This window comes from Leptinotarsa decemlineata, unplaced genomic scaffold (assembly GCF_025532065.1).
Source record: "Leptinotarsa decemlineata unplaced genomic scaffold, Ldec_3_MD MMD2_tig00000882_RagTag_RagTag, whole genome shotgun sequence".
Lineage (NCBI taxonomy): Eukaryota > Metazoa > Arthropoda > Insecta > Coleoptera > Chrysomelidae > Leptinotarsa > Leptinotarsa decemlineata.
The window spans coordinates 1672017-1695420 of record NW_027412556.1 but is presented as its reverse complement, the minus strand read 5'-3'; the positions used below and the strand labels follow the sequence as shown (position 1 = coordinate 1695420).

The following is a 23404-nucleotide window of genomic DNA, read 5'->3' as shown; positions in this document are numbered from 1 at the left end:
TCGCTTCTTCTGTGTAATATGTTATTGTCAGATATCAAGGTATCCCATGCGATCCAAGATACAGCTTGTTGGATATATGAAAAGCTTTCCAATTTTCCTGCCCTGTCAACAAAATGCGCAGCCTCTGTGAGAGCTCAGTTACAACAGTAACCTCGTAGTGTTTTCATCAACAGTACAGTTCTGTACTTCTTGAGACCTAGTTTCCTCCTGATGCGTAATCTGTGAAACTGTTCTAGTCTCTCACAAGTCTGTAACGTCATTATAGATCAAAGAAATTCGGTAAACTACGAAGTTCGAGAAAGGAGCACCGATCCAAGGTTGCAAACCCATCCTGCGAAAATTCCCAAGTTAGTATTTTTACCTGAAGTTTCGTCCACAATAACCATCAGCAAAATCTATGGGGTAACATCACTCAATTATAGTATGTTTGAAGGTGGTTGACAATGTTTCGTGGCTCATTTCATCAGTTCAGACTTCCATTGTCTAATATATGATATAAATTGCTCAGAAATCCCTGAAAAATGCTGTAAAAACAAATTAAAAAGATTTGCTGAAAAATAATAATAACAATAATAATTATATTAGGCAAAAAACTTAAATTACAATGGAATAACATACAAACAAAAGCTACAAACAAAAATAAAGAAATTTGAACTATCAACACGAGCTGAAAATTAAAAATTCTTGACAAGAAAATGAGAATTAAAAAAAAATTAAAAGATTCCAAAGCAGGTTACTTCACGACGTTTCGATTGTTAGTATCCACAATCGTCTTCGGGTGATAACTGGTGAGATACGTGTACGACACCTTCATAATATGGAACCATGAAAATGCAAAATTAGACAATTTCCTGAAGCACATCAACAAAGTGAGTCCTTCCATCACTCTCACAATGGAGAAGGAAGTCCACAACGAATTGCCTTTCTTAGACGTATTGGTGAAAAAAACCGACACTAATGGGAAACATCTGTATATCGAAAACCCACTCACACGGAACAGTATCTGAACCAGGAATCCAACCACCATCAATCGACTAAGAGAGGGATCATCGAGACTCTACTAGACCGTGATTTCAGGCTGTGTAATACAAAGGAAGGTCTCAAAAAGGAACAAGGCATCATCAACGAAATGGTTACTCCAGAGTGATGGTGGAACAGACTTTAATTAGACGACAGCAAGAGCTCCACTAGAAAGAGAAGCCGCCACATCCAGTACTTGTACTTCCCTACATCAGAGGATTGTCGGAAAGGATGAGAAGGATTGGGTCCAAATATAACATCAGAACGTGCTTCAGATCTGGGAACATTATCCGTAGCAGCCTCACGAAAACCAGGCCACCAAAGGCGGACTGCGATTCCAAGAATTGCATTTACCGGATACCCTGCGAGTGTGGAGAATCATATATCGGTGAAACTGAGAGGCCATTAAAAGTTCTCATTGCCGAGCACAAGAAACACACACAGCGAGGAGAAACCAGCAAATCCGGAATAGCAGAGCATGTTTGGGCTCATCAACATAACATCAAGTGGGCTCAAGCTGAAATCATCCACAAGGAGGAACAACGCAGCCGCATATATGTTGTCCAACAACGCATTCAGCCAAGCTAGTGTAGAGATACGCAACATATGGAAAACTCTAATCAAGCGGAACGCGACCAACTCTCGCCTAAAAACCTTCTGTATGAAAAATTACTCATACATGTCAAGTTTCATCACGATCGGTTGAGCAATGTAGAATCCGCAAAGACAATTTATCATTAATGTTTGGTGTAATATATTTAGTGGCAGAATTAACGGTCCATTTTTCTACCACGGTTCTTTGAACGGACCCCGTTACATCAATTAATTTATTAACAAGAGTGTTGGAAGAGTTTTTCGATGATCTTGATCTGGAGGCTCGTCAGATGATCTATTTTCAGCAAGATGGAGCCCCGGCACATAATTTCAGTGACGTAAAAAAAATGTTGCGAGACTGTTTTTGAAACAGATGGATTGCTACAAATGGTCCTCTCAAGTGGCCTTCTCGTTCACCAGACAAAACCCTCTCGATTTTTATTTTTGGGGATTTCTGAAAAATGAGGTGTACAAAATGAAAAATAATAATGTAGATGAACCGAAAAATAATCAATAGAGTTGATGGCCGACTGTGTTGAAAGCAGCACATAGTGTCAAGAGAAGGGCCCAAATATGTGTTCAAGAAAGCGGCGTTTTTGAATATTCACTCGATATTTTATAGCTCTTCATTCGCCAAAACAAAGAAATTTTTTGTAACAGTGAAAGAAATAAATATATCCACATAAATCGCTCATTTCCAACTCGAAGAAGCTATGAGCTTTGTTGTTGAGAATGTTATTACGATTCGAAGTGCATGATAAATATAGGGTGTTCCATTTGAAAAAATATCATTTTATGAAATGTTTTGAAAACACGACTGACATTTTTCTTTGTTTTCGGTATTGAGAAAGCCAATAAAAATGCTGTTAGTTTGCTCATTCAACCAAATTCATAGCATTAATAATAACGGATTTGGCAACGGTGCCGACTTAATTAGAACACCCTATATGTTATCTCCGGTTTTTAGATTGATACTAGAGAATTGGTTTGGGTCGCAGAATTCCCCACTTCTTTGGTGGTAGGCGTGGTTTTGTCCCTATTGGTAGATACAAGAGCAGTTGAGTCCAGGAAGCCGATATTCATCAATTGATTTCCACTTCCTTCGATTGAAATTATTTCTATTATTTTGTATAGTAAGTCTCAATTCTGAAACATTAATCACCTTGTACATCTTCTGACCTTCAGCTGAATAATTATGAATATCTCCTAGACAATTATCGCTTATCTTCACAAAAAAAACAAATTAATGTAAATTACAGATAATCACGAACTATTTGAACATCAGTTATAACGAAAGCCTCTAAACCTGTTGAAATTCAATGGAGTAGTTTGCTAATGAGAGTGTTTAACGAATTGATGTTGATAACAGTCAAACATGAGCAATCCGAACACGGGAAATAACAAATAGACCAGTTCAAAAATGGTGAAAAGTGAAAAAAATAATAGTAGGATGAAACCCATCAGAGAAGGAGGGGGATATGATAAAAATCGAAAGAAAAATAAATTACGGTCGATTTGAGTTCGGAAAGTGGGGGAGGTTGAGTTTTAAGGGTAAAAAATGGTTTATCTCGATTTCCGGCAAAACTACAAGTCCTATGGAAAAAAAGTAAATGGCAAAGTTGTAGGTAGTAAAAAGATCTATAACCTTTGTATCCACAATTTTTTCACATAATCTCAAAATTTTATGTGAAAAATTCAAATAGCCAAGTTTTTATTTTTTTATTCTTATTTTTTATTTTACGGAATTTGGTGGAAACTTACCTTTTCATGTCCCAAATACACTGTCATTCGATGAAAACTCACCTTTTCCATGTCACAAATACACTGTAATTCATTTGATTTAAAATATTTATTTTTTCACCCTATTTCGACTTAATATCAAAAAGCACCGTAATTTTCAGTTGAAAATTCTCGCGTCAAAATATCAGCTTTTTCTAAAAAGTCTGCGTGCTCTTCTTTCGTTGAAATCTCCACTTTCTGATGGTTTGAAAAAAATATACATTACTATAGTAAATGTTTTCAGAAAATGCAAAAAATCGAAAAAAACTCGAATTCGAATTTTTTTTACAATTTTGAGCTGTTTATTGAAATATACACTTTAATTACTTAGAAAACGTAAAATCCCATGTTATATTGATGAACGAAAAAATTGCAAATCGAAATATACTACTATATTTAACGAACAAATGAGTTAATATAATATTTAATAAGACATCTACAATATTTTGAGAAGGAAAAGTAACCTCAAATTCAACACTCACTATGAATATATTGTCAACAAAGCCTATAAGATTCTTGGTTTTGTTATTAGAAATACAAAAAACTTTAGAGATGTTGGGTGTATTGTGAAGTTATTTAATGCTCATCTTGAGTATGCCTCTGTTATTTGGTCACCACAGGGAGAGACCAACGCAGATTTGATTGAAAAAGCTCAAAAAAGATTTCTTAGATATCTTTATGTCAAAATTTATGGCTGCTATCCCATTATGGTGTCTTACAGAAGCATGCTCAAGAAATTAACATTGTTACTTTACAGAGCAGACGTGCATTACAGGATGTTCTTTTTGTATACTATATAATTGATAATGTAAAGTACAAGGGATCATCTCTGGTCAACTATGTAAAATGTTGGTGCCTAAGGTAAACCTGCGTAGACAGGACAAGAGAACATTCTTTATCGGCCTTTCTGATAACTCGCCAATCACCCGTATGCTAAATCATTGCAACATTTTAACTGAAAATAGCACCGTGGATCTTTTTACTGAAACAAATGCCAAAGAGATAAGGGCCTACTTTTTCTCACAGCCGGATTAATTTCTAGGTACTTGTATACATTTTAAAAATTGTGATAATTTATTTGATTTCTTTTTTGTTTCCTTTTATATTTACTGTTTTGTTTTATTTTAGTTAGTTCTTAAGCTTATTTTGTTATTGTAGTTTTATCTCTCTTACTTTTAATTACAATTCAATATTGTGTTTGTAGGAGTAAAAAGTAAAAGTAAAAGAATTGACTCTTGCCTTAGAACCTTTATAAATCTTCTGGATCAAAATTAAATTTTGAAAAAGAAACAGCACAAGCAGGAACGTAGAAGTGAAGCAAAATCCGAATTACAAGAAAGAGCACGATCTATCCTGAGAACTTTTATCAGAATGAGAAGCTATCCCTACTTGGAAAAGTATAACTTAGATTCGAGAGAAAGTGTATCTGAAAATATTTTCAATGAAAGAATGAGTATGAATGGTGGAAGCTTCAGTGGCATAAACACCAATAGGGAAAATATTGAAACAATTGAGGCAATTGAGCGACGTGATACACTCTACACAGCGTTCCAATAATAACTTGACCCCCCTGTGAGTCAGAAACGGACGAGTAATAAAAATTGTCAAAGAACACGTCAATTTTCATTTCTAGGAGGACTAATCCTGATATGGTAATCATACTATTGCTTCTGTAATTTTCTTCGAAATTGGTTCATTCGTTATTGAGAAATTGAATGTTGAACGTTTTATTTACGAAAAAAACAGAAAATTCGCTGTCGCTCATTTTATTGAGGAAATCAACTAAAATTATATCGATGGCAACACAATCAACGAATAAAGTGTTCAAAATGACCTCCATCTAGCTCCATACAATAATATAGTCTACTTTCGAAAGCGTTCCTTACATTATTATCAGGTTAATAGAGTTAAAAATTATAATGACAGACTTCTCGATTTGATGATTGCTAGTAACGAAAACAATTGCAAAGTACTTACTGATGGCGACCCACTAGTTCTGATTGATCACCATAATCCAGGACTTATAGTACAAACTTCACCAGGGCCAACACGAAAAAAATGTTCTTCTTCCATTAACCGGTATAACTTCAGAAATACCAACACTGAAAAACTTTGCAGACTACTCGGAGGAGTTGATTGGATTCAACACTTCAGCAACCTGAATGTCGTCGATCAAACATGCGAGCGGTTTAACGAAGTCATACAAAGTATAATAAAAAAGTGTGTACCCATGAAAAAATACTGCTCCCGCAAGTACCCTACCTGGTATTCAAAAGACCTGATTCGTGAACTGAAAGTAAAAAATCACTACCTGAAAATGTATAGGCATCATAAACTACTTTTTTATCGTGAAAAGTTCAGAGAGATGAGACATTCAGTTGAACGCGATATAGATATTTCATATAAACGTTTCACTGCGAACTCCGAACAAAACCTGAAAAAAAATCCCACCGGTTTTTGGAGCTATGTGAACTCAAAGATTGATAAATCTCGAATTCCAGGACACATGTATTTTAATGGTCAAATATTGCCATCACCTAACGCTACAGTTAAAACATTAGCAACGAACTTTCAAAGCGTGTACATTTCTAATAATAATCTAAAAAATTCAAACTGGAGTGATGGAGAATGTTTCAACACCAGTGATTACTTACATCTCAGTGAAATCTCGGAAAATGACATCATCTCGGCTTCCAATAAATTGAAAAATAAATTGACAGTTGGACTGACACTTGTCAAACTTGTTAAGAATCATATTGCTTTTTTTGCGAAGCCTCTCTGTATCATTTACAACCTCATGCTGAAAAATTGTTACTTTCCGAAAATATGGAAGCTGTCGAGGGTATGCCCTATCTTTAGAAGTGGCAAGTAGTAAATTATAGACCAATTACCATAATATCAGTGTACTCGAAATTAGTTGAAATAATTTTATCGGACCTCATTTATAAGCATGTAAAAAACACAATTTCCGAATTCCAACATGGTTTTGTGAAATGTTGTGGCACTGCATCAAATCTTTGTATTTTTACACAATATGTTTCTGATAAACTGGACCAACGTAAACAAGTTGATGTGGTATATACGGACTTCAGCAAAGCATTTGATCGGATTTCACATCATCAGTTGCTCATGAAATTATCAAGCTGTGGCATTTTGAGGAGCCTTCAATATCTGCTAAAATCATATCTTAGCGATAGAAAAGCATTTGTGGAATACGAAGGAATTAAATCGTTTATATTAAATGCAACTTCCGGGGTTCCTCAAGGTTCAAACTTGAGTCCACTATTATGTCTTCTGTTTGTTAGTGACATTCCTGATAATATCAACTCTGAAAAACTACTTTTTGCTGATGATATGAAGATTTTCCGGGAGATTGAAGACTACTTTGATTGTATAAAAATTAACTATCATTAAACGTAGGCAAATGTAAAATTATGACTTTTGCAAGGAAATCCTCAGTACAAATATATAAATACAAATTGGATAATATAACATTGGCAAGAATTACCGAATCGAGAGATCTGGGTATTATCTTTGATGAAAAACTAACGTTCTCGTCACATATCGAAGAAATAACATCTCGTGCAATGAAAATGCTAGGATTTGTCATGCGTGATGTATTTCAGGACTAATATCAGCTTTTCATTTTGTATTATGTACTAGTTGTCACAGAACAAAAAGTAAATAGTTGGCCACTGTCATTTCTTCACGAACTATCATTCAGTCATCCTAATTCACTGTGTTCCAATATGGTTCATTCTACTGAAGAAAGAATAGAAATTGTTGCAACCTATCATTGAAATAATGAATGTGGTTGAAGCTGCTGCAAGAATTTATAATACGAATCATCCAGACCACAACGTGAGCCATCAATACGTTGAACAGTTAATGGATAAGTTCCGAACTTCAGGTTCTGTTCACAACAGAAAACATGAAGTATCCCGTCCTATCAGAAATGACGTAGTTGAAGTTGCAGTTTGAAGACATGTACAAATGGATAATCGATAATCTATCAGACAAGTAGCTAGAGTGTCTGATGTATCAGCTACCAGTGTTTTTCCAATTCATGTTCGTTCAGGAATTGAACGAACACGATCCTGATCGTCGACTCCAGTTTTGTGAGGTGTTTAGCGAGAAATTGACCAATAGCCCAAACCTACTATACAATTCATCTTTTTCAGATGAAAGTTTTTTCATGTTGAATGGTGAAGTGAATAGACATAATTGTCTTCACTGGAGCGATGTGAATCTTCATTTGGTGCTGGAAACACATTCACAAACTCCACAAAAATTTAATGTCTAGGCTGACATTCTTGGTAATCATACTGTTGTCTAGAAGGGGTCTAGTTGAATGGCCGGCTAGATCACCTGATCTCACACCGATGGACTTCTTACTGTAGGGACATCTGAAGTCAAAAGTGGACTCTACCTAACCTACAAATCTAGAAGAACCGCGACACCTTCAATAATGTAAGAAACACTTTCGAGAGAAGATTGTACTATTGTATGGTCATTTTGAACAATTTATCCGTTGATTTTGTTTCCACTAATATTATTTGTTGTTGATTTCCTCATTGAAATGAACGACAGCGAATTTTCTGTTTTTCTTAAATGAAACGTTCACATTTAATTTCTCAATGACGAATTAACCAAATTCGAGAAAAATTACAGAGGTTATAGAGGGACGAAAGACGTTTCAGATGATTTTATCAATCGAACCCCATGCCATTGAAAAAATTAGGGGGGGAGGGTAGTTGTTGACCGCATGGGGTGAAGTTTTCGGGTATGACTTCCACATCAGAATTAGTCCCCCTAGAAAAAAATTCACGTGTTCTTTGAAATTTTCGATTACACATCTGTTCCTGAATTACAGGGGGGTCAAGTTTTCGTTATAACGCTCTATATACAAGTTCTAGCAAGAACTCAAATGACTGGCTAGTAGGCTGACTCTATTTGCCAAACCATAGCAAAGTTCTCAATTTCCAAACTGGCTGAGATCGGTATAAATAAAATTTGCACTAGATGAATCAATAACTTCAAACTACGTCAAAAAATAGCAACTATTTATAATGCATCTGAGAAATGGAATAGCTGAGGGCTGGATAATTAATCTGAAGCAAGAGCTAGAGAAACAAAAGCAAGAATTAGGAAAATTGATGCAAAAGCGAACACCGACATATGTAGATGTTTTAGTTGATTTCCAGGTTTTGCCTTCAGTTGATACTTCGAGAAGAGTACTTCGACAACGCCACTGAAGATGACTGCCGCAGTTGCAGTTGAAACGTTTGAAGATTTTAACCGAAGAAGATCACGGCAGAACGTGGAAACTGAGTAAAACATTGATGCCAGATGTGGAAGCCTACATTCCTACAGAGTTTTTTCTGTTCATTCATCATCGAATTCCTCGAATGAACCAATTTTGAGAAAACTTGCAGCGAGATATAATAATATCAGGTCAGACAATTCCGCTTTCTACTTCGATAGTTTGTTGGGGGTTGAATGGGACACCAATGTGTTGGCACAATCATGTCGCTGGGATTCCGAACCAGAAAACTATGCACCTCAGCAACATGTGCTGCTTTATAAAGCTCAGATCAAGCCTTCTTTGGAGTATTGTTCTCATGTATGGAGCTCTGCCCCCAAACATACCCTGAAGGTGCAGGATTCCATCCAGAAAAGAGCCATCCGCCTGACTGGTGGCGGATGGCGGATTTCCATGTATGTATGAGTGTAACTTTTTTTTGAAGTAAGTGTGTGGGTGTTACACCTCACCAGACACGTACAATCCATTGTATAATAGGGGTACACCCCCTATATTAGGGGGTCAAGTTTTTATGCAAAGCCATATATACGTTATGTTTTATCTGCTGTTGTTATAACGAGTCAATTTACCGCCGACAAGTTGAAGTGTCCAATGGAGACCACTTGTATTCGGACCTCAAAACAAACTACTGTCCAACACCAGGAGACACTCGAAAGTGCCGTCTGCTTCTCGAAACCAATAGATGGCAATTACTGGGTCGTCTATGAGTTCAAAATAAACATCGTGTTAATATCTCGCCCACTCGAGCTCTATCAGGCTATCTTGCGTTTCTGCAGTTCCCATCTTCTCCGGAGAGCGCGCCGACTCCAGATTCCGAGATGAAATCCAGAATCCAGGCTGCAGTGAGGGTTGCGAACCGGCGGCGACAGTAACTCCGATCCAGCGTGCCGTGCCCTTTCGAAATTTCTGGTGTATCAGTGATAGATGCCTCGACAGATCGCTTTATGATTGCAGGTGGGTGTGCCAGGCGATTGTTTTCTAGTTTGGAGCTATGTTTGAGTCGTTTATGTTATGGATTTGATGTACTGCTAGTAGGCTGTTTATGTTTTCGTAGTTAAGCTCAGGGTATTTTGATTTATTGGTATGGAATGATACACACGTTCTCTTCTATTGTTCTTTTTCGGTTACTGACAGTACTGTGAGTTCAAAAAGAAACTAGAGTAGTCCACATACATCTCAACAAAGAATCAGTGAAAATTCTTCATTCACAGCTACAAAACTCACTTTTTTTCATATAACCTGGAAATATTCAATGAAATAAAATCTGTACATCTCCATGCCTAGATTATATTTTCAAAAACCCTCAGACGGGTGATTCCTTCAATCTGTGTTTCACGTAGAATTTTAAACATTTCTCTGCTTGGTTTCTGAGATACACGACGTTAAAGTTAAAAAAATGGTAATAATAAAATGTCATGGTTGAAATTTGCTACAGTTATTAATAGTAATGAGGCGCTTATTTAACCCTAACTAGATTGAAATTATTAGCTCCAGTGGATACTGTGGTGTCCACTGAGAGAAGAAGCACGAAAAATTTACCAGGACAGATATCTTAACAGGGGCGTAGCCAACGGGGGCAGGGGGGGCAGTAGCCCCCCCCCCTAGAGATCAAATGTAGCTATCCGCAAAGCGACCAAAGCGTGAGCAATTGACTTCCTTACCTATTAATAAATTCCGCATCGCATGACAAAACGTAAATAAATTCACAAGATTTAATGTATATTGCAGAAAGTATTGAAATATTCAGATTATTATTGAGATTTTGACATCCGTTTTTAAAATCGCCGCCATTATGATCACGACTATATCAAATTTGCCATTAAACAGTGTAAAAATATGTATAGTCCGTTCATAATTTGTTGATAGCTCACTGCAAGTTTGACCCTCATTAGAGAACTGAAATACAGAGAGGACAGCTAATAAGATATAATAACAAAAACCAAACTAAAACTGGCAGTTTAAGATGTTTTCGACTAACCCATCTTGTATCTGAAGAAATACAATACAGCTATAAAACTTTTAATCCGATTATTTAGGTATTTTGAGTGGAAATGAGTGACCAGTGTCGTAGAGTATATGATTAAAACATTAGTTACTTTAAATAAATAAATATATTAATATTCTTACACTGTAGGTACTGTAAACTGTATTTTTATTTTAAAAAAAATTCTTTATTTTATTCAAAATAATAAGTTACTTGCAATTTGTAAAAGATACATTTATTTGATGTATACCTATTTTCAAATGATATAAACTACGATTACTTACAAAACTATTCAAATTCAAAATAAACAGGATCATCTTCGGAATCCGAGTCGTCTTGCAGGTTAATAATTAGCGGTTGTGTCTCTACAGTCGCATCAATTATATTGTCAAGATCCCACGTTTTTTGTTCTTCTTCTATTGCATGTCTTACTGCATCTCGCCAACTTTGTTCTGTAATATGTTGTAAAGACTCATATAACAATTCACGTACAGCTTGTATTTTATATGACGTATTTTTCTAGCCACATAGCTTTTCATTTGTACCCAAGGTGCATTATCTAATACTATAATTGAGTTTGGTGGTATATCTTCAATCATCTGCTCAAAATACTCTTCGAAAACATCAGCTGTCATCTTCTCGTGATAGTCTTTTGTGCTTTTGGATTCAAATTCCAACAAACCATGCTTAGCAAATCCTTTTTCACTGCCAATGTGAGAAAGTATTAATCTACTGCCTTTACCATAGGGTGGGGAAATACCAGTAGACCAACTTTCCATAAAGGCTTGCCTGGAGCTTGATATATTTTTATCTGTCCAAATTTTTGTGAGAGTATGACCTGCGTTTACCCACGTTTCGTCCTGATAGTAAATTGGCCTTCCTTCAGCCCGAAATTTTCGTATAGATCTTAGATACTTTCTTCTCCAACATATAATCTCTTCCCGGTCAATCAAAAGTGATTTTCGGTCTGATTTCTCCCACCGGAAATTTAATTATTTCTAAAACTTGCCACAATTTGGTTCGTCCGACATGAGGCAAATCCGGGTCGTCTCTAACTTCTTGTAAAATTTTGTTTAAGTTGGGTATTTCTTTTTTGTAAAAAAATTCGTGAATTTTCAATAGGTTTTCTCCCCCCTTTAAGTATTCGTTTGTATTTGGGTTAGCTATACCTTTTTTTTTCTTTCTGATAGGAACCTATATATTGTTGACTCCCCTACGCCTGTCATGTTGGCACAACTATTTGATTATGTTCTGAACAGTGTTTGTGGGATTCTGAGAAACCAGAGCATCGTGAACGTTCAAAACAATAGTCGTCTCTCTTGGTGAATAGACAGACTTACTGACTGTACGCAACAGTACCGGTGTAAAACTTGATGATGTTGATGATGATGACGAAGCCATCGCAAGCAATCAAACAAAACAAGCAGGAACGAAAGGTACGTATATGTTTGTAGGAATATGAAAAAAAGTTACTCACGCACTGCACAAAATTCGCAAAATAAATATTAGAGACGTTAATTACTGCCGTAGACGCCGAAACACCAACGAGCCGTAAATTACATGCGATTAAAAAATGTACTAAACCAAAAATATTTTTCGTTCGTAACAACTTCACCCTTTCAAGGCAAGTTTCGAATATAAACTGAAGATTTATATTTAATGAATACACACCTCAGGAACCTCCACCTATGATTTTACGAGTTTTATGACCGTTTTATGACTTGGGCCCTCATTTTGTGCTATCGACAAATTATGAACGGACTATAGGTAGAAAGTAGGTATGGTGTGTGTGTGTTGTGCATTCCATTAGTTTTGTATAACTTGTATGCGGCATACCTAAAGTAGAAGTTATTGTTAGGAACATACAATTTCAATTGGTTTTGTGGACAATGCCATCTGTAGGTGTAAGTGTTCATAAGAAACACCTACAGCCTACAGTTGAATAAATCGGCTTCCAACTGCATACGGATGCCGCAAGAATTTCTATCATTCTGGGGATTATGTTGGTAGCCAAATACTCGACTTTGATGGAACCTGTTGTCAACGTACTCCAATCTGTAGCTTTTTGGAGGTGGTCGAAGCCTCGGAACCCGTAGAAAGGATTTTGCTTTTGATTAAAAACCACCGTGAAAATCTGAAAAAAGTGTCAGACAAAATGATAAAGGAAGCTACTGCTGTTGCGGAGAAAGTTGGACTGGAGGAAGACATTTCATCAATGCCGCGTATTAATGGGAAACAACGTCATAGAAGCAATCATCCAGCAGAAAGCCCTTCAGAATACTGGAAGAGGATGCAAAAGATGACAACTGAATATCTGAAATAAACTTGTGAATCTATTGCCTAGTTTTATGATTTACCGAAAATAAAGAATGAAATCGAAGTATGGCAGCAATTGTGGCACGATAGGCTTAATCTAACAAATCCTGAAAGAAACAAATTCTTCTTTCCCGAACGAAAAAACCATTGAAAATTTTGATCGATATACCAGCCTCAGAAGACTAAAAACATGGCAGAAGATCGCCTTAATGGTCTGGCCATGATGAGTGTACACAGAGCTATAATAAATGAAAACCTAAATAATTTTAACGATAAAGTGGTTGATAGTTTTGCAAAAATTCCCGCAGGTTTTATTTCAATCAAATATTATTTTTGTTTGAATAAATAATTATTACTGTGTTTAAAAGTTTGATTTAATTATTGAGCTGTCGAGGGCTTGTGAAGTTTTATACATTGATATCAGAACTAAAATTCCTCCTTGTGAACGTTTGAGTGGGAATCACTGGTGTCTAACTCATTTTTTCTACCAGCAAGATTAACAGGTGAATCCTACACGGACTTTTTGCAAAAGCATATACCCCTTTTGGTAGAAGACGTGCCGGTACATGTAAGAGGTAACATGTGGAATATGCAAGACGGGGCTCCAGCTCATTTTAGTGTTTATTTATGCTATATCTTATAATCTCAATGAACTGAAGTCTGACTGCTGACTGACTGCTGAATTTTCTGGTCTCTTATATTTTAAGTGTGCTATGTGTTCCTTATATCTTACTTTAATAGATCTTTTTGTCTGTCCATAATATTTTGCATCGCAGTCCTTACATTCAATTTCGTAAATTCCAGACTTTTCTGAATTCTCGACTTTGTCTTTTGGACTCCCCAAAAGGCTCTGTACTGTATTCATCACCTACCCAAATCGTTGGATTGGTCGTGCAGAACCTCAAAATTGACCAGCTCGCAGTCCTGATATGAATCCTCTAGATTTCTATCTATTGCGTCATCTGAAGGCTCTTGTTCATAGAATAACGGTTTAATTTTCTGAATTTCGAACCGTCCTGTAGGTTCGTTATTTTATCAGAATATTGCTGTGACGGTGGCTTGTCTATTGAGCAGGAGTGAATAAACCGAGGAGATTTCCACAGTCAGGATTCAGAAACGACTCAGAGGAGTATCTATCGTAAAGCCGACTGGAAAGCAAGGCTCTAGCTAGGGACCGTCCGAAACCTAGAAACATCTACAGTTTTTTGGGCAAGAATAATAAGGCCCCTTATGAAAGATGCACGTCAGGCACTGTTCGACCTTTCATTTATTTTTCTGGTGGTGAAAAAAGGTTTCAAGGTATATTTATCTGGAAAGTGGGAAACTCCTTTGGAAAAGCTATAGCGTATCTTTGAGATAGGAGGAGATATTGTATAAAGTACCAACGGAACACCACAGCAAGTATAAAAAATAATACTGCAATTTCCTTAATGATACTGAGTTCTTCATTAAAATTATCCATTGTTAAAGGAACATTGCCTGATATATGAACCATGCTATCATAAAATGGCAGTTTGTGTTGATAGGGATGGGTAGAATCGCAATGAATACTAGATAATATCCCTCTAGAAAGTTCTGTGATGAATCATGTTAGCTGTTCATTCTACTAATTGTTGAGTCCAAGTTATTGATTGAGTTTAAATTGTCTGCTTCTAGTTCAATAGTGAATTTAATGTTTTCATGAATTGTCTTGCTTAGAAACCGATGTTATTATTAATGTAGAACTGATATTATATTATATTTTCTATGTCATCGTAATTGAGGAGGTTTATAAAAGTTTAATATGTGCTCTTGGCAATTTTTTTTCAAAAAGTCACAGTACCTAATCAAATTACTAGCATCTAATTAGAGTTTCGAAAATACTTTTTCATAAAATCAAATTGAAACTACTATCCAGTCCGTGTTTGGTTGTAGTATTCAGATTATTGGTATGACAGTTATGGAGGATTTTGAGGTATGCAATTGAAAGCATTTTTCGGCATGTTAATTGTTCAATTATTCATATGGAAACAGATACATCTTTCGAAGCATTTTTATCTCTTCAACGTATACTATGCCTCTCCATAGAAGAGCTTGTCGTCATTACAAATATCAAATTGATACCACTAGAGAGGCAAGATTCATAATCCTCAGTATATTCCAAACCAGGAGTTCAGAAATCAATCTGGCCTTTCAACACTCCCAATTCTCGAACTGTTTTGTTCAAATACTAAAGTCTTAAGAAATTTTTTATTGAGATAAGTTACCACCATAGTTAGAGGACTCGCCGAACTCATCCCAAAGGACGTCACTTTATAATATAGAAACTTTAGTCTGCGGTTAGCTGAAAGTTTGGAATCTCGGAACAAGTATTTAATATGCGAGCTTGACAGTTGAACTCGGAGTTCTTACGAAGGATTAGTTCTCCACTCAGAATGATTCAGAATCATAAAAGAGACATACTTAAGATCAATAATAATTCTGAAGAGTTCCTCACTTGAGTTGAAACTAAAAAATATGATACGAATCACTGTATACTTCGAAATATTTTCGTTTGATTTTTTAGTAATCAAGAAATGTCGCACAAGTCGAAGAAAAACAAATACTAATGAACATATTCAAAACGGAACATGGATCGCAAAGATGAAATTTTTTTAAAGGCTGCGAAAAAGCTTTTGAATTTCAAATGCCTTTTATTCTTTAGACGAATTTTATACAGAGAGAAATTTAAATTTTATATACAATAAATTTTAATTATTGTGTTTCAGTACCTACTGGTATTTAAACTATGTGACTTTTTCAACTTTTTGTTTGACGTATAGTTGAAAATGTTTACGAAATTATTACTTACTGTTATTTTCTATGCATTCACTTTTATATTTTTATGCTTTGTAGGTTTTATATTCTTATACTTGCATTTATGTTTTGCATAAGAATATTCATTATTATTTAAATTATTTATTTCAATATGTAGCATATATATTATTACTTCCTGACTTCTTTTTCACCCCAAAATTCTGAAATCACCAAATGTTCAAATATTACTTTTTATTTGTATAAGTTATTTCTTCAAAATAATAACACTTTGACAATGGTATTTTATCCGACGATATCTTTCAAGTTGCATATCTTATATTTCTTAGAATAGGAATACTTTGTCAATGAGATTTCATCTTCGACAATAAAGTACATTTTGATTCGATTTGATTTATTATAGTATTGTACTAACCTATGGAATTATCAAAAGCATAGTGATTGCCCAACATTACTGAAAAAGTTTATTATTTGCATTCCTAGAGTCTGTTCCAGACACCCGAGTACTTTCTATATAAAAACATCTCGCACAAATGTTCTGGAGAATTCTCCGATCCATACCATGTGTAAAGTGACAAATTCTGTTAGTGATAATTTAGATATATTTAGTTGCAAATTGTCAGAAATAAAATCCGCTTCCTAAAATAATTGTTTTGTCACCTATTATAAATATAAAATGTGCCGAGAAATAACTGCCTACTAATGAGAACGTGCTGTATCTTTCCCAAGAGGGGCCCAGAATGATCTATTATACACCTACGTCGTTGTATCTACAAGACACTCGCTGTTTACTTGAGACAATGGTCTTTTCTTTGAGGACTCCCTGAAAGTGTTTACTGAAGCGAGTCTATAATTACTGCACCATCGCCAGGTTGATAGACGATCTTACTCTCCTTGGAGAATAGGAAAAGATAAGAGTGACAAATGAATACACTTCACCGTTGTGAACAAAAAAGGAGTGGAATTGCATTCAATTCTGTCATTTTCTGGATTATTTGTGCTTCGTTTGTCCATTCATTCTAATTTGAAGAAACAGAAATGGTAATTTCAAGAAAAGATTAGTTTTTGGAGAAGGTTTTTCAAGTGGTAACTTTTAATGTAAGGGTAAACCGTTTGGTAACGTAACGCATAACGGCGCCAGTATGTCTGGCTTACGTTTCTCCGCACACATAGCGCTAGGCGAATCTCGGACAAACGATACTCTCGCCTTTTTATGACTCAGTGTTCAGTGTGCGGTCGACATATGGTGTTGAGAGTGAGCATAATTTTTTTCATATATTTTGCTTTCATATATAATGCTGATATCAACCATTGAAGTGGAATATATTTCTACGTTTGTTTGAAGGTGGTTCACAATGTTTCGTGGTTCAACCCCATTATCAAGTATGAAACTCTAAAGTGAAGTTTTTAATTGCTTGTTAACTTCCATGGCTTCCGACAAATTCATTTTTTCCCTTTATTACATATGTGTAGGATTTTGAGGCTATCTTTACTTATCTTGTGTTTTAATTCCTGAAGATGTTCGTGCATTGTAGATTTTTTATCCAAGCAGACGGTTCACGCAGCCTTACGTCAAAATTTCTACCGGTTTAGCCTGTATATACACAAAATATACACAAAAGTGTTTTATTCGTTTCATTAAAATTATCATTAGTGTGGTACATTGTATAATATTTTTTACTGTTATCAACATTTGTTTCAGCTTTTATTTAAACTCTTCCTTTTTGAATCCAGAAATTGGATTTTGAGATTCTTATTTTCTTTGATTGATATGATTTTCTTTCACTTTCTTCCACATTTTCTATGGACTGCTTGAGTTTTAGTACTTATATTTTATTCATATCACGCTCTACCATGCAACAAGAAATCAAGATCATCTGATTTATTTCCAGATGTCCAAATAATGGAAATGCGACTGATAATAGCCTTGTGGTCATTGGAGTTAATCTGCTGTCTGCCTGATACCATTCCTATTGGTAAGTTATCATGAACTATGAATTGATGACTCTTCTTTTCCCGTTAAGTATTTTTTCTAAACCAACTGTGAAAAATGAACTTCACGATATCTGGAAACTGACAATTGAATGTTTTGATGTAAATTGCCACGCACATTTAAATTTCAACATAAGTTTTCTCCATGATATTATTGCTATTCAGAACATATTGGTATTAGTTTCGAAGTAACTAATGAGACTATAGTCTGTATTTTTCAATAAATATGTTAGGTGTCACACGTTAAAAGGTAAGACCTCGTTAGTCCTTAGCTCGCACAAGTTTCTCAACTCCTGAGAGTTGTCGTTTGCGACAAGCTGTCGCTAGGGGCGACAACTGATTAACGGAAAAACAGATTTTAAACAGATTTAAATATGAACCAATGACGATGGTTACTTACTGGCACTATGCACTGGCATTAACGAAGAAGGAATAATAGAAGCCCCCACTGTTATTCAACGTAACAATTACCCACATTTCCTAAGAAACTGTAACTAACGTGAAAAACGGAATAGCCGTGATGAATCTTATGAGGAAAAGACAATTTTTGCTGCACATTCAATACAAAATAACCCAAATACTGCATATTTTCTTGACTCTGAAGCTTCAGAATATTCAACAGTGACTTGGTTAACAAAATCATTCGAAATAAATATTTCCACAGCAAGTGAAAACGATGACAGGTGCTGTGCCTCAGTTTATCATCTATTAGTAAAGTAAAAAATAAATTCACCACTGTTGCCTTCAGTAAGTATAACTTACTGAAGGCAACCTAACCTAACCTAACCTAACCTTTGGTGTGGATTTTGGGCTGGTGGCGTGATCGGTCCATAGTTTTTTGAGAACGACGTTAGCCAGGACATCTCTGTTAACTGTTAGCACTTTAGGTCGATGATTACCAACTTTTTTGGCCTGAATTGGATGATATGGACAACAACGACATTTGCTTACAATAGGCATCGATAGGTCTTTCGAACGAATAAAAAATTTCGATGGCATCACATACACACACTTTATTCATTAAAATTCAATGATAGAAAGTGCCTAATGAAAGACCGTTCAGTCGCAGTCCGAAATATTACAAAAATGATCAATAAACTAGTTAAGAAAAGACTCAATAAATTTTTCCTTCGCCATAACATTATAAGGAAAAATCAATTTGGGTTCCAGAGCAACAAGAGCACACATGATGCAATATTCTCGTTCCTGTTTGAGGTGTATTCCAATATGAATGATGGAGATGCTGCTGCAGCAGTGTTTTGTGACCTTACAAAAGCGTTTGACTGCGTTGATCATAAAATACTGCTACGGAAGCTGAATATCTATGGATGTAGAGGGATAACACTACGGTGGTTTGAGTCGTATCTCAATGGTCGCAGTCAGATTGTGAAAACGATTAAATGTTCAAACAGTATTGAAATAAATACAGGTGTGCCACAGGGATCGGTTCTCGGTCCCATATTGTTCCTGTTGTATATTAACGATTTGATGGATATAAGTATATCTGGAACATTCACTCTTTTCGCTGACGACACCACTATATTGTGGCATAGTAAAGGTATTGATATACTCAATGAGACAATAGCTCATGATATACAAAAATCAAGTCTGGTGTGATTCCAATCTACTCTCCTTAATATTTCTAGAACAAATATGACTTTCAAATGTTCACTTCAGAATTTATCTGTAGCGAGCGGTATCATTGAGAATAGAGAGTGTACTAAATTTCTGGGACTGTATATGGACGGTGGACTGAAATTTGACGCTCAGATCAGAAAAATGAAAAGTAAAATTCTCACCGACTGTATGAAGTGAGAGTTATTGCTAGAGAACTGGGAGTTTATACAGCATATTACGCTTTGGTAGAGTCTCACTTAAGGTACGGTATACCTTTTTGGGGTGTGTGTAGCCTTGATTTGCTGGAGTCTGCATTTGTATTACAGAAGAGAGCTATACGATTCTTGTGCAAAGCTAAACCTGGTGAGTCATGCAGGCAACTGTTTATAGATAAAAAAAAATTGACGGTTGTAGCTCTTTTTATTCTGGAGACAGGGTGTTTGATTAAGAAACATCTTGTGAAACTTGAGGTTACCACCCATCACTATACAACTCGTCAGAGCATGCAAAAAAATTAAAAAATACCTATCCTTTGCAACTCTCTGGTCAAGGACTCCTTATTTTACAATGGTCTGAAGATGTATAACCATCTGCCAAGTTACACTGAAGATATAAGTATTGATACCAATCAGTAGAGAAAATTATCAACCAAATTTTGAGTAGTAGACCCTATTATACTTTGACTGAGTTCTATACCAATCATTTTCAACTTAGCATGTTTTATGTGTATGTATATTTCAACCATTGCTCGTGGTTCTTCATTCAGTGTTTTCATACTTTAGTGTACATTATATTTCATCTATATTTTTATATTCAATCTTGTCAAAAAAAAATTTCTTTGGACAATTAAATATATATAATAAAAAAACAATGAAGTCCTCAGTAACATTATTCATCAATAACCTATAGTTATAAACTAACGCAATCAGTGGAAGTGACGGCAAATGCAAACCATTAAACCCTTCGCCATTGTGGAAGTTGCAACAGCAGTAAAACTGGGTTGTTTGTTCTCTCGCAACTATAACGGAAGTACATTAAACTGAATTATGCACTTTTGGTAGTTCGGTTGTCGAAAATCTCCAGGGATTTGTTCTACAAATCGATTACGGTTTGTTGAGTTAACAAGCTCTACTTGAAAAAGTGCCATTTCTGTGATATTCATGAATATTCGATCAACTTTGACGAAGGTGTTAACAGCTACCAGTTGAATCATAACTATTCAGGAAATTCTACTTTCCTACTTTTTTGTCACTTCCAATATTCATTTTTTTCCGGAATGTTCAATTAACATATCATATAACAACAAAATGAAAGAATGAAAAATTCATTAAAACCACAAAAATATCAAATACGATAAAAACTAAAACTAAATTCCGTAAGATTCCAGACGCTGAACTCTACGTTAAAGCAGCACACCCTGTACATATATGGAAACCCACAGCTTTGACCGGAAACAAGCAAATAAGAGTGGGAAATGCAAATATAAAGATTCTTACATCAAACCGCATCAAAATACTAAAAATTGATAACTGATATAGGTTAGAAAGAAATGTCAGATGAAATTAAATTAACATCTGTGATGAAAAAACGAAAAAGGCATAATAAACTAATTGTTATTATTTGGGAATGATGTAAAATTCAAAATTTATTGTTGTAAATCACTTCTTCAGAAACTGACATCAAGTGATGCTTTTGGAAAATATTTATATTTACATAAAAGTGAGGTTAACTATTTTTATACGAAACTATAAAATGAAAATGTATCTAAATTTAAGAGCCAATGTTAAATTAGTAGAATAGATAATTTTCCTGATAAAGAATTTGAAAATGTGTATATGTGAAAATTGATAGATGGTAACTAGGGGAACGAGATAGATTTTCAATTTTTTGATCAACAACGGGATTCTTCTTGAGGCAATGAAAGAGACGCCACGCTAAATTTTTCTCTCCTTAAAATTTGAAATATATAGTATATAAATTAAGAATTAAACAGAATAGTAGTCAATACTGATTTGTAATAATAAATTCAGTGAAAAAACCTACCTGTCCAGCCAAGTCTAGTAAGATATCCATGAGTTCCAGCTTCGCAGAAATATCACACCACACACACACCAGCATTGGAGGAAAGTAAGGTATTTACCTATACCATTCCTAAATAATATATGCATATATTAATGAAAATACCCAAGAACTGAAAATGACCATATATAAAAGAAGTTTGAACCAAATATTTAAGTCTGCCGAATTATAGTGATCTGCAATTATAAACTGACATTTACCAAATTTGTTCGGTGTATTCACTTTGAATAGTTCGTTGTTCGTTGTAGATTTAGAACTGAGATGCATACTGTACAGATATAAGAAAATAGTAGAATATTTGAATTCAAGAGAAAAACTCATAGTGTATCAGAGTCTTGTGGAATCACATTTATAGGCTGGGGCGGTGTTTCAAAAACATATTGTAATACGTTACAAGTGTCCCAAAATAAATTTCTGAGAATCCTGTTGAACAAACATCGAATGTACCTCTCAGAGTAACTATTTTCTGAAACAAATCTTCTTGACATTCGACAGCTGTTTTATATGCAGGTCAACATATGACAATACTCAAACAGATTCAAATTGCAACGTATCATTCATGCTTATGAAACAAGAAATAAGGATAGATTTGTTGCACCTACTATGAGAAAAAATATCGGACAAAGGAGTTATTCATACCTGGGAGTAAAATTTTTATAACAACCTACCGGAATATGTCAGAAGTTGAAAATAATGTAAGAAAATTCAAAGGAGCTCATAGCTCATATCAGAAGTAGATCCAGGAGAGAGATTCGTGAGTTGATTGAGATACAATAATGATAATAATCATAAATATAGCTATAATTGAATGATGCTGTATTGTTTCTACAATTCAAATTCCACCTTTCATTCTTCTTGTTTGTTATATAAATCTTTTAATTTTCATTTTTGTACTTATATACAACCTATGTAATAGAATATTGTGTTTAGTGTACTAAATTTATTATTGTAAAAAATGTAATTATGTGTTGTGTTACCACGTACAAGTTTTTGAACCTCTTGAGAGGTTTTTCATATTTAACCAACTCATTTAGCTCAAACATCTCATCATTGAGTCCAATCAAAAGACAATCTAGAAACTCTTCCGCATCTTGTTGTCTACCATCGATCCATTCAGTCCTCATGTTATGCAACATTTTATGAATCCACGTCGGACCGAATGGGATGCCAGTGTTGATTAAAACTTCTTGGTCATTCTTGGAATTTTGTTGATATTACAGTAATTGTTTTGTCTGGGCAGACCCCTTTGATACATCAGACCAATTTTGTGGGGGAAAGAAAATTGCATCAAGACTTCGAGAAGAAGAAATAGTGTAAATAATTGACTAGAGTTCATTATAACGTAATAAACCACTTTTTATCGACCTTTTGTGGGTATTTTCACCTCCCACAATCTGAAAAATATGAAAATCATAACGGAAAACTTCACACAGGTGTAGGAAGCGCAAACTTTTTAGTTTGCCTCGATAAGTTACTGCGTAAAATCAAAGTATTTTTCACAAAGAAAAATGTTCTATTTATCAGTATTAAAAATATTGCTCATAAAAAATTGCCAAGAAATGATACAATACTTATCTTAAAGTTTCGGAGGCCAAAATCTGCTTCCGTCTTCAGAAATGAACAAAATTCAAATATATATGCAGTTATTCTTTGGCTGATTTTTATTTCTCCACTTCTATAGAAGATGTCAAAAAACTATTTTAACATCTGTCGAAGGAGTTGAGAAATAAAAATCAGCAATCAGCAAATGAATAACTGCATACGTATTTGAATTTCGTTCATTTCTGAAGACGGGGGCAGATTTTAGCCTCCGAAACGTTGCGATGAGTATTGTATCATTTCTCAGCTATTTTTCGATAGGAGAAATTATTGAATACGACCCAGTTACTGATAAAAACCATACTGCC

The 23404-nt window shown here is 35.0% G+C and overlaps 1 protein-coding gene across 1 annotated transcript in view; it reads left to right on the top strand.

Moving 5' to 3' along the window:
• The first annotated feature begins 9325 nt into the window (after window positions 1-9325).
• LOC111508294 (Kainate-type ionotropic glutamate receptor subunit 1D) overlaps window positions 9326-23404 on the top strand; it is a 74505-nt gene continuing 60426 nt past the window's right edge. Inside the window, 2 exon segments of the mRNA XM_074174766.1 lie at window positions 9326-9670; window positions 17702-17785. Of these exon segments, the coding sequence (XP_074030867.1) occupies window positions 9661-9670; window positions 17702-17785 (94 nt within the window). The 5' untranslated portion in view covers window positions 9326-9660.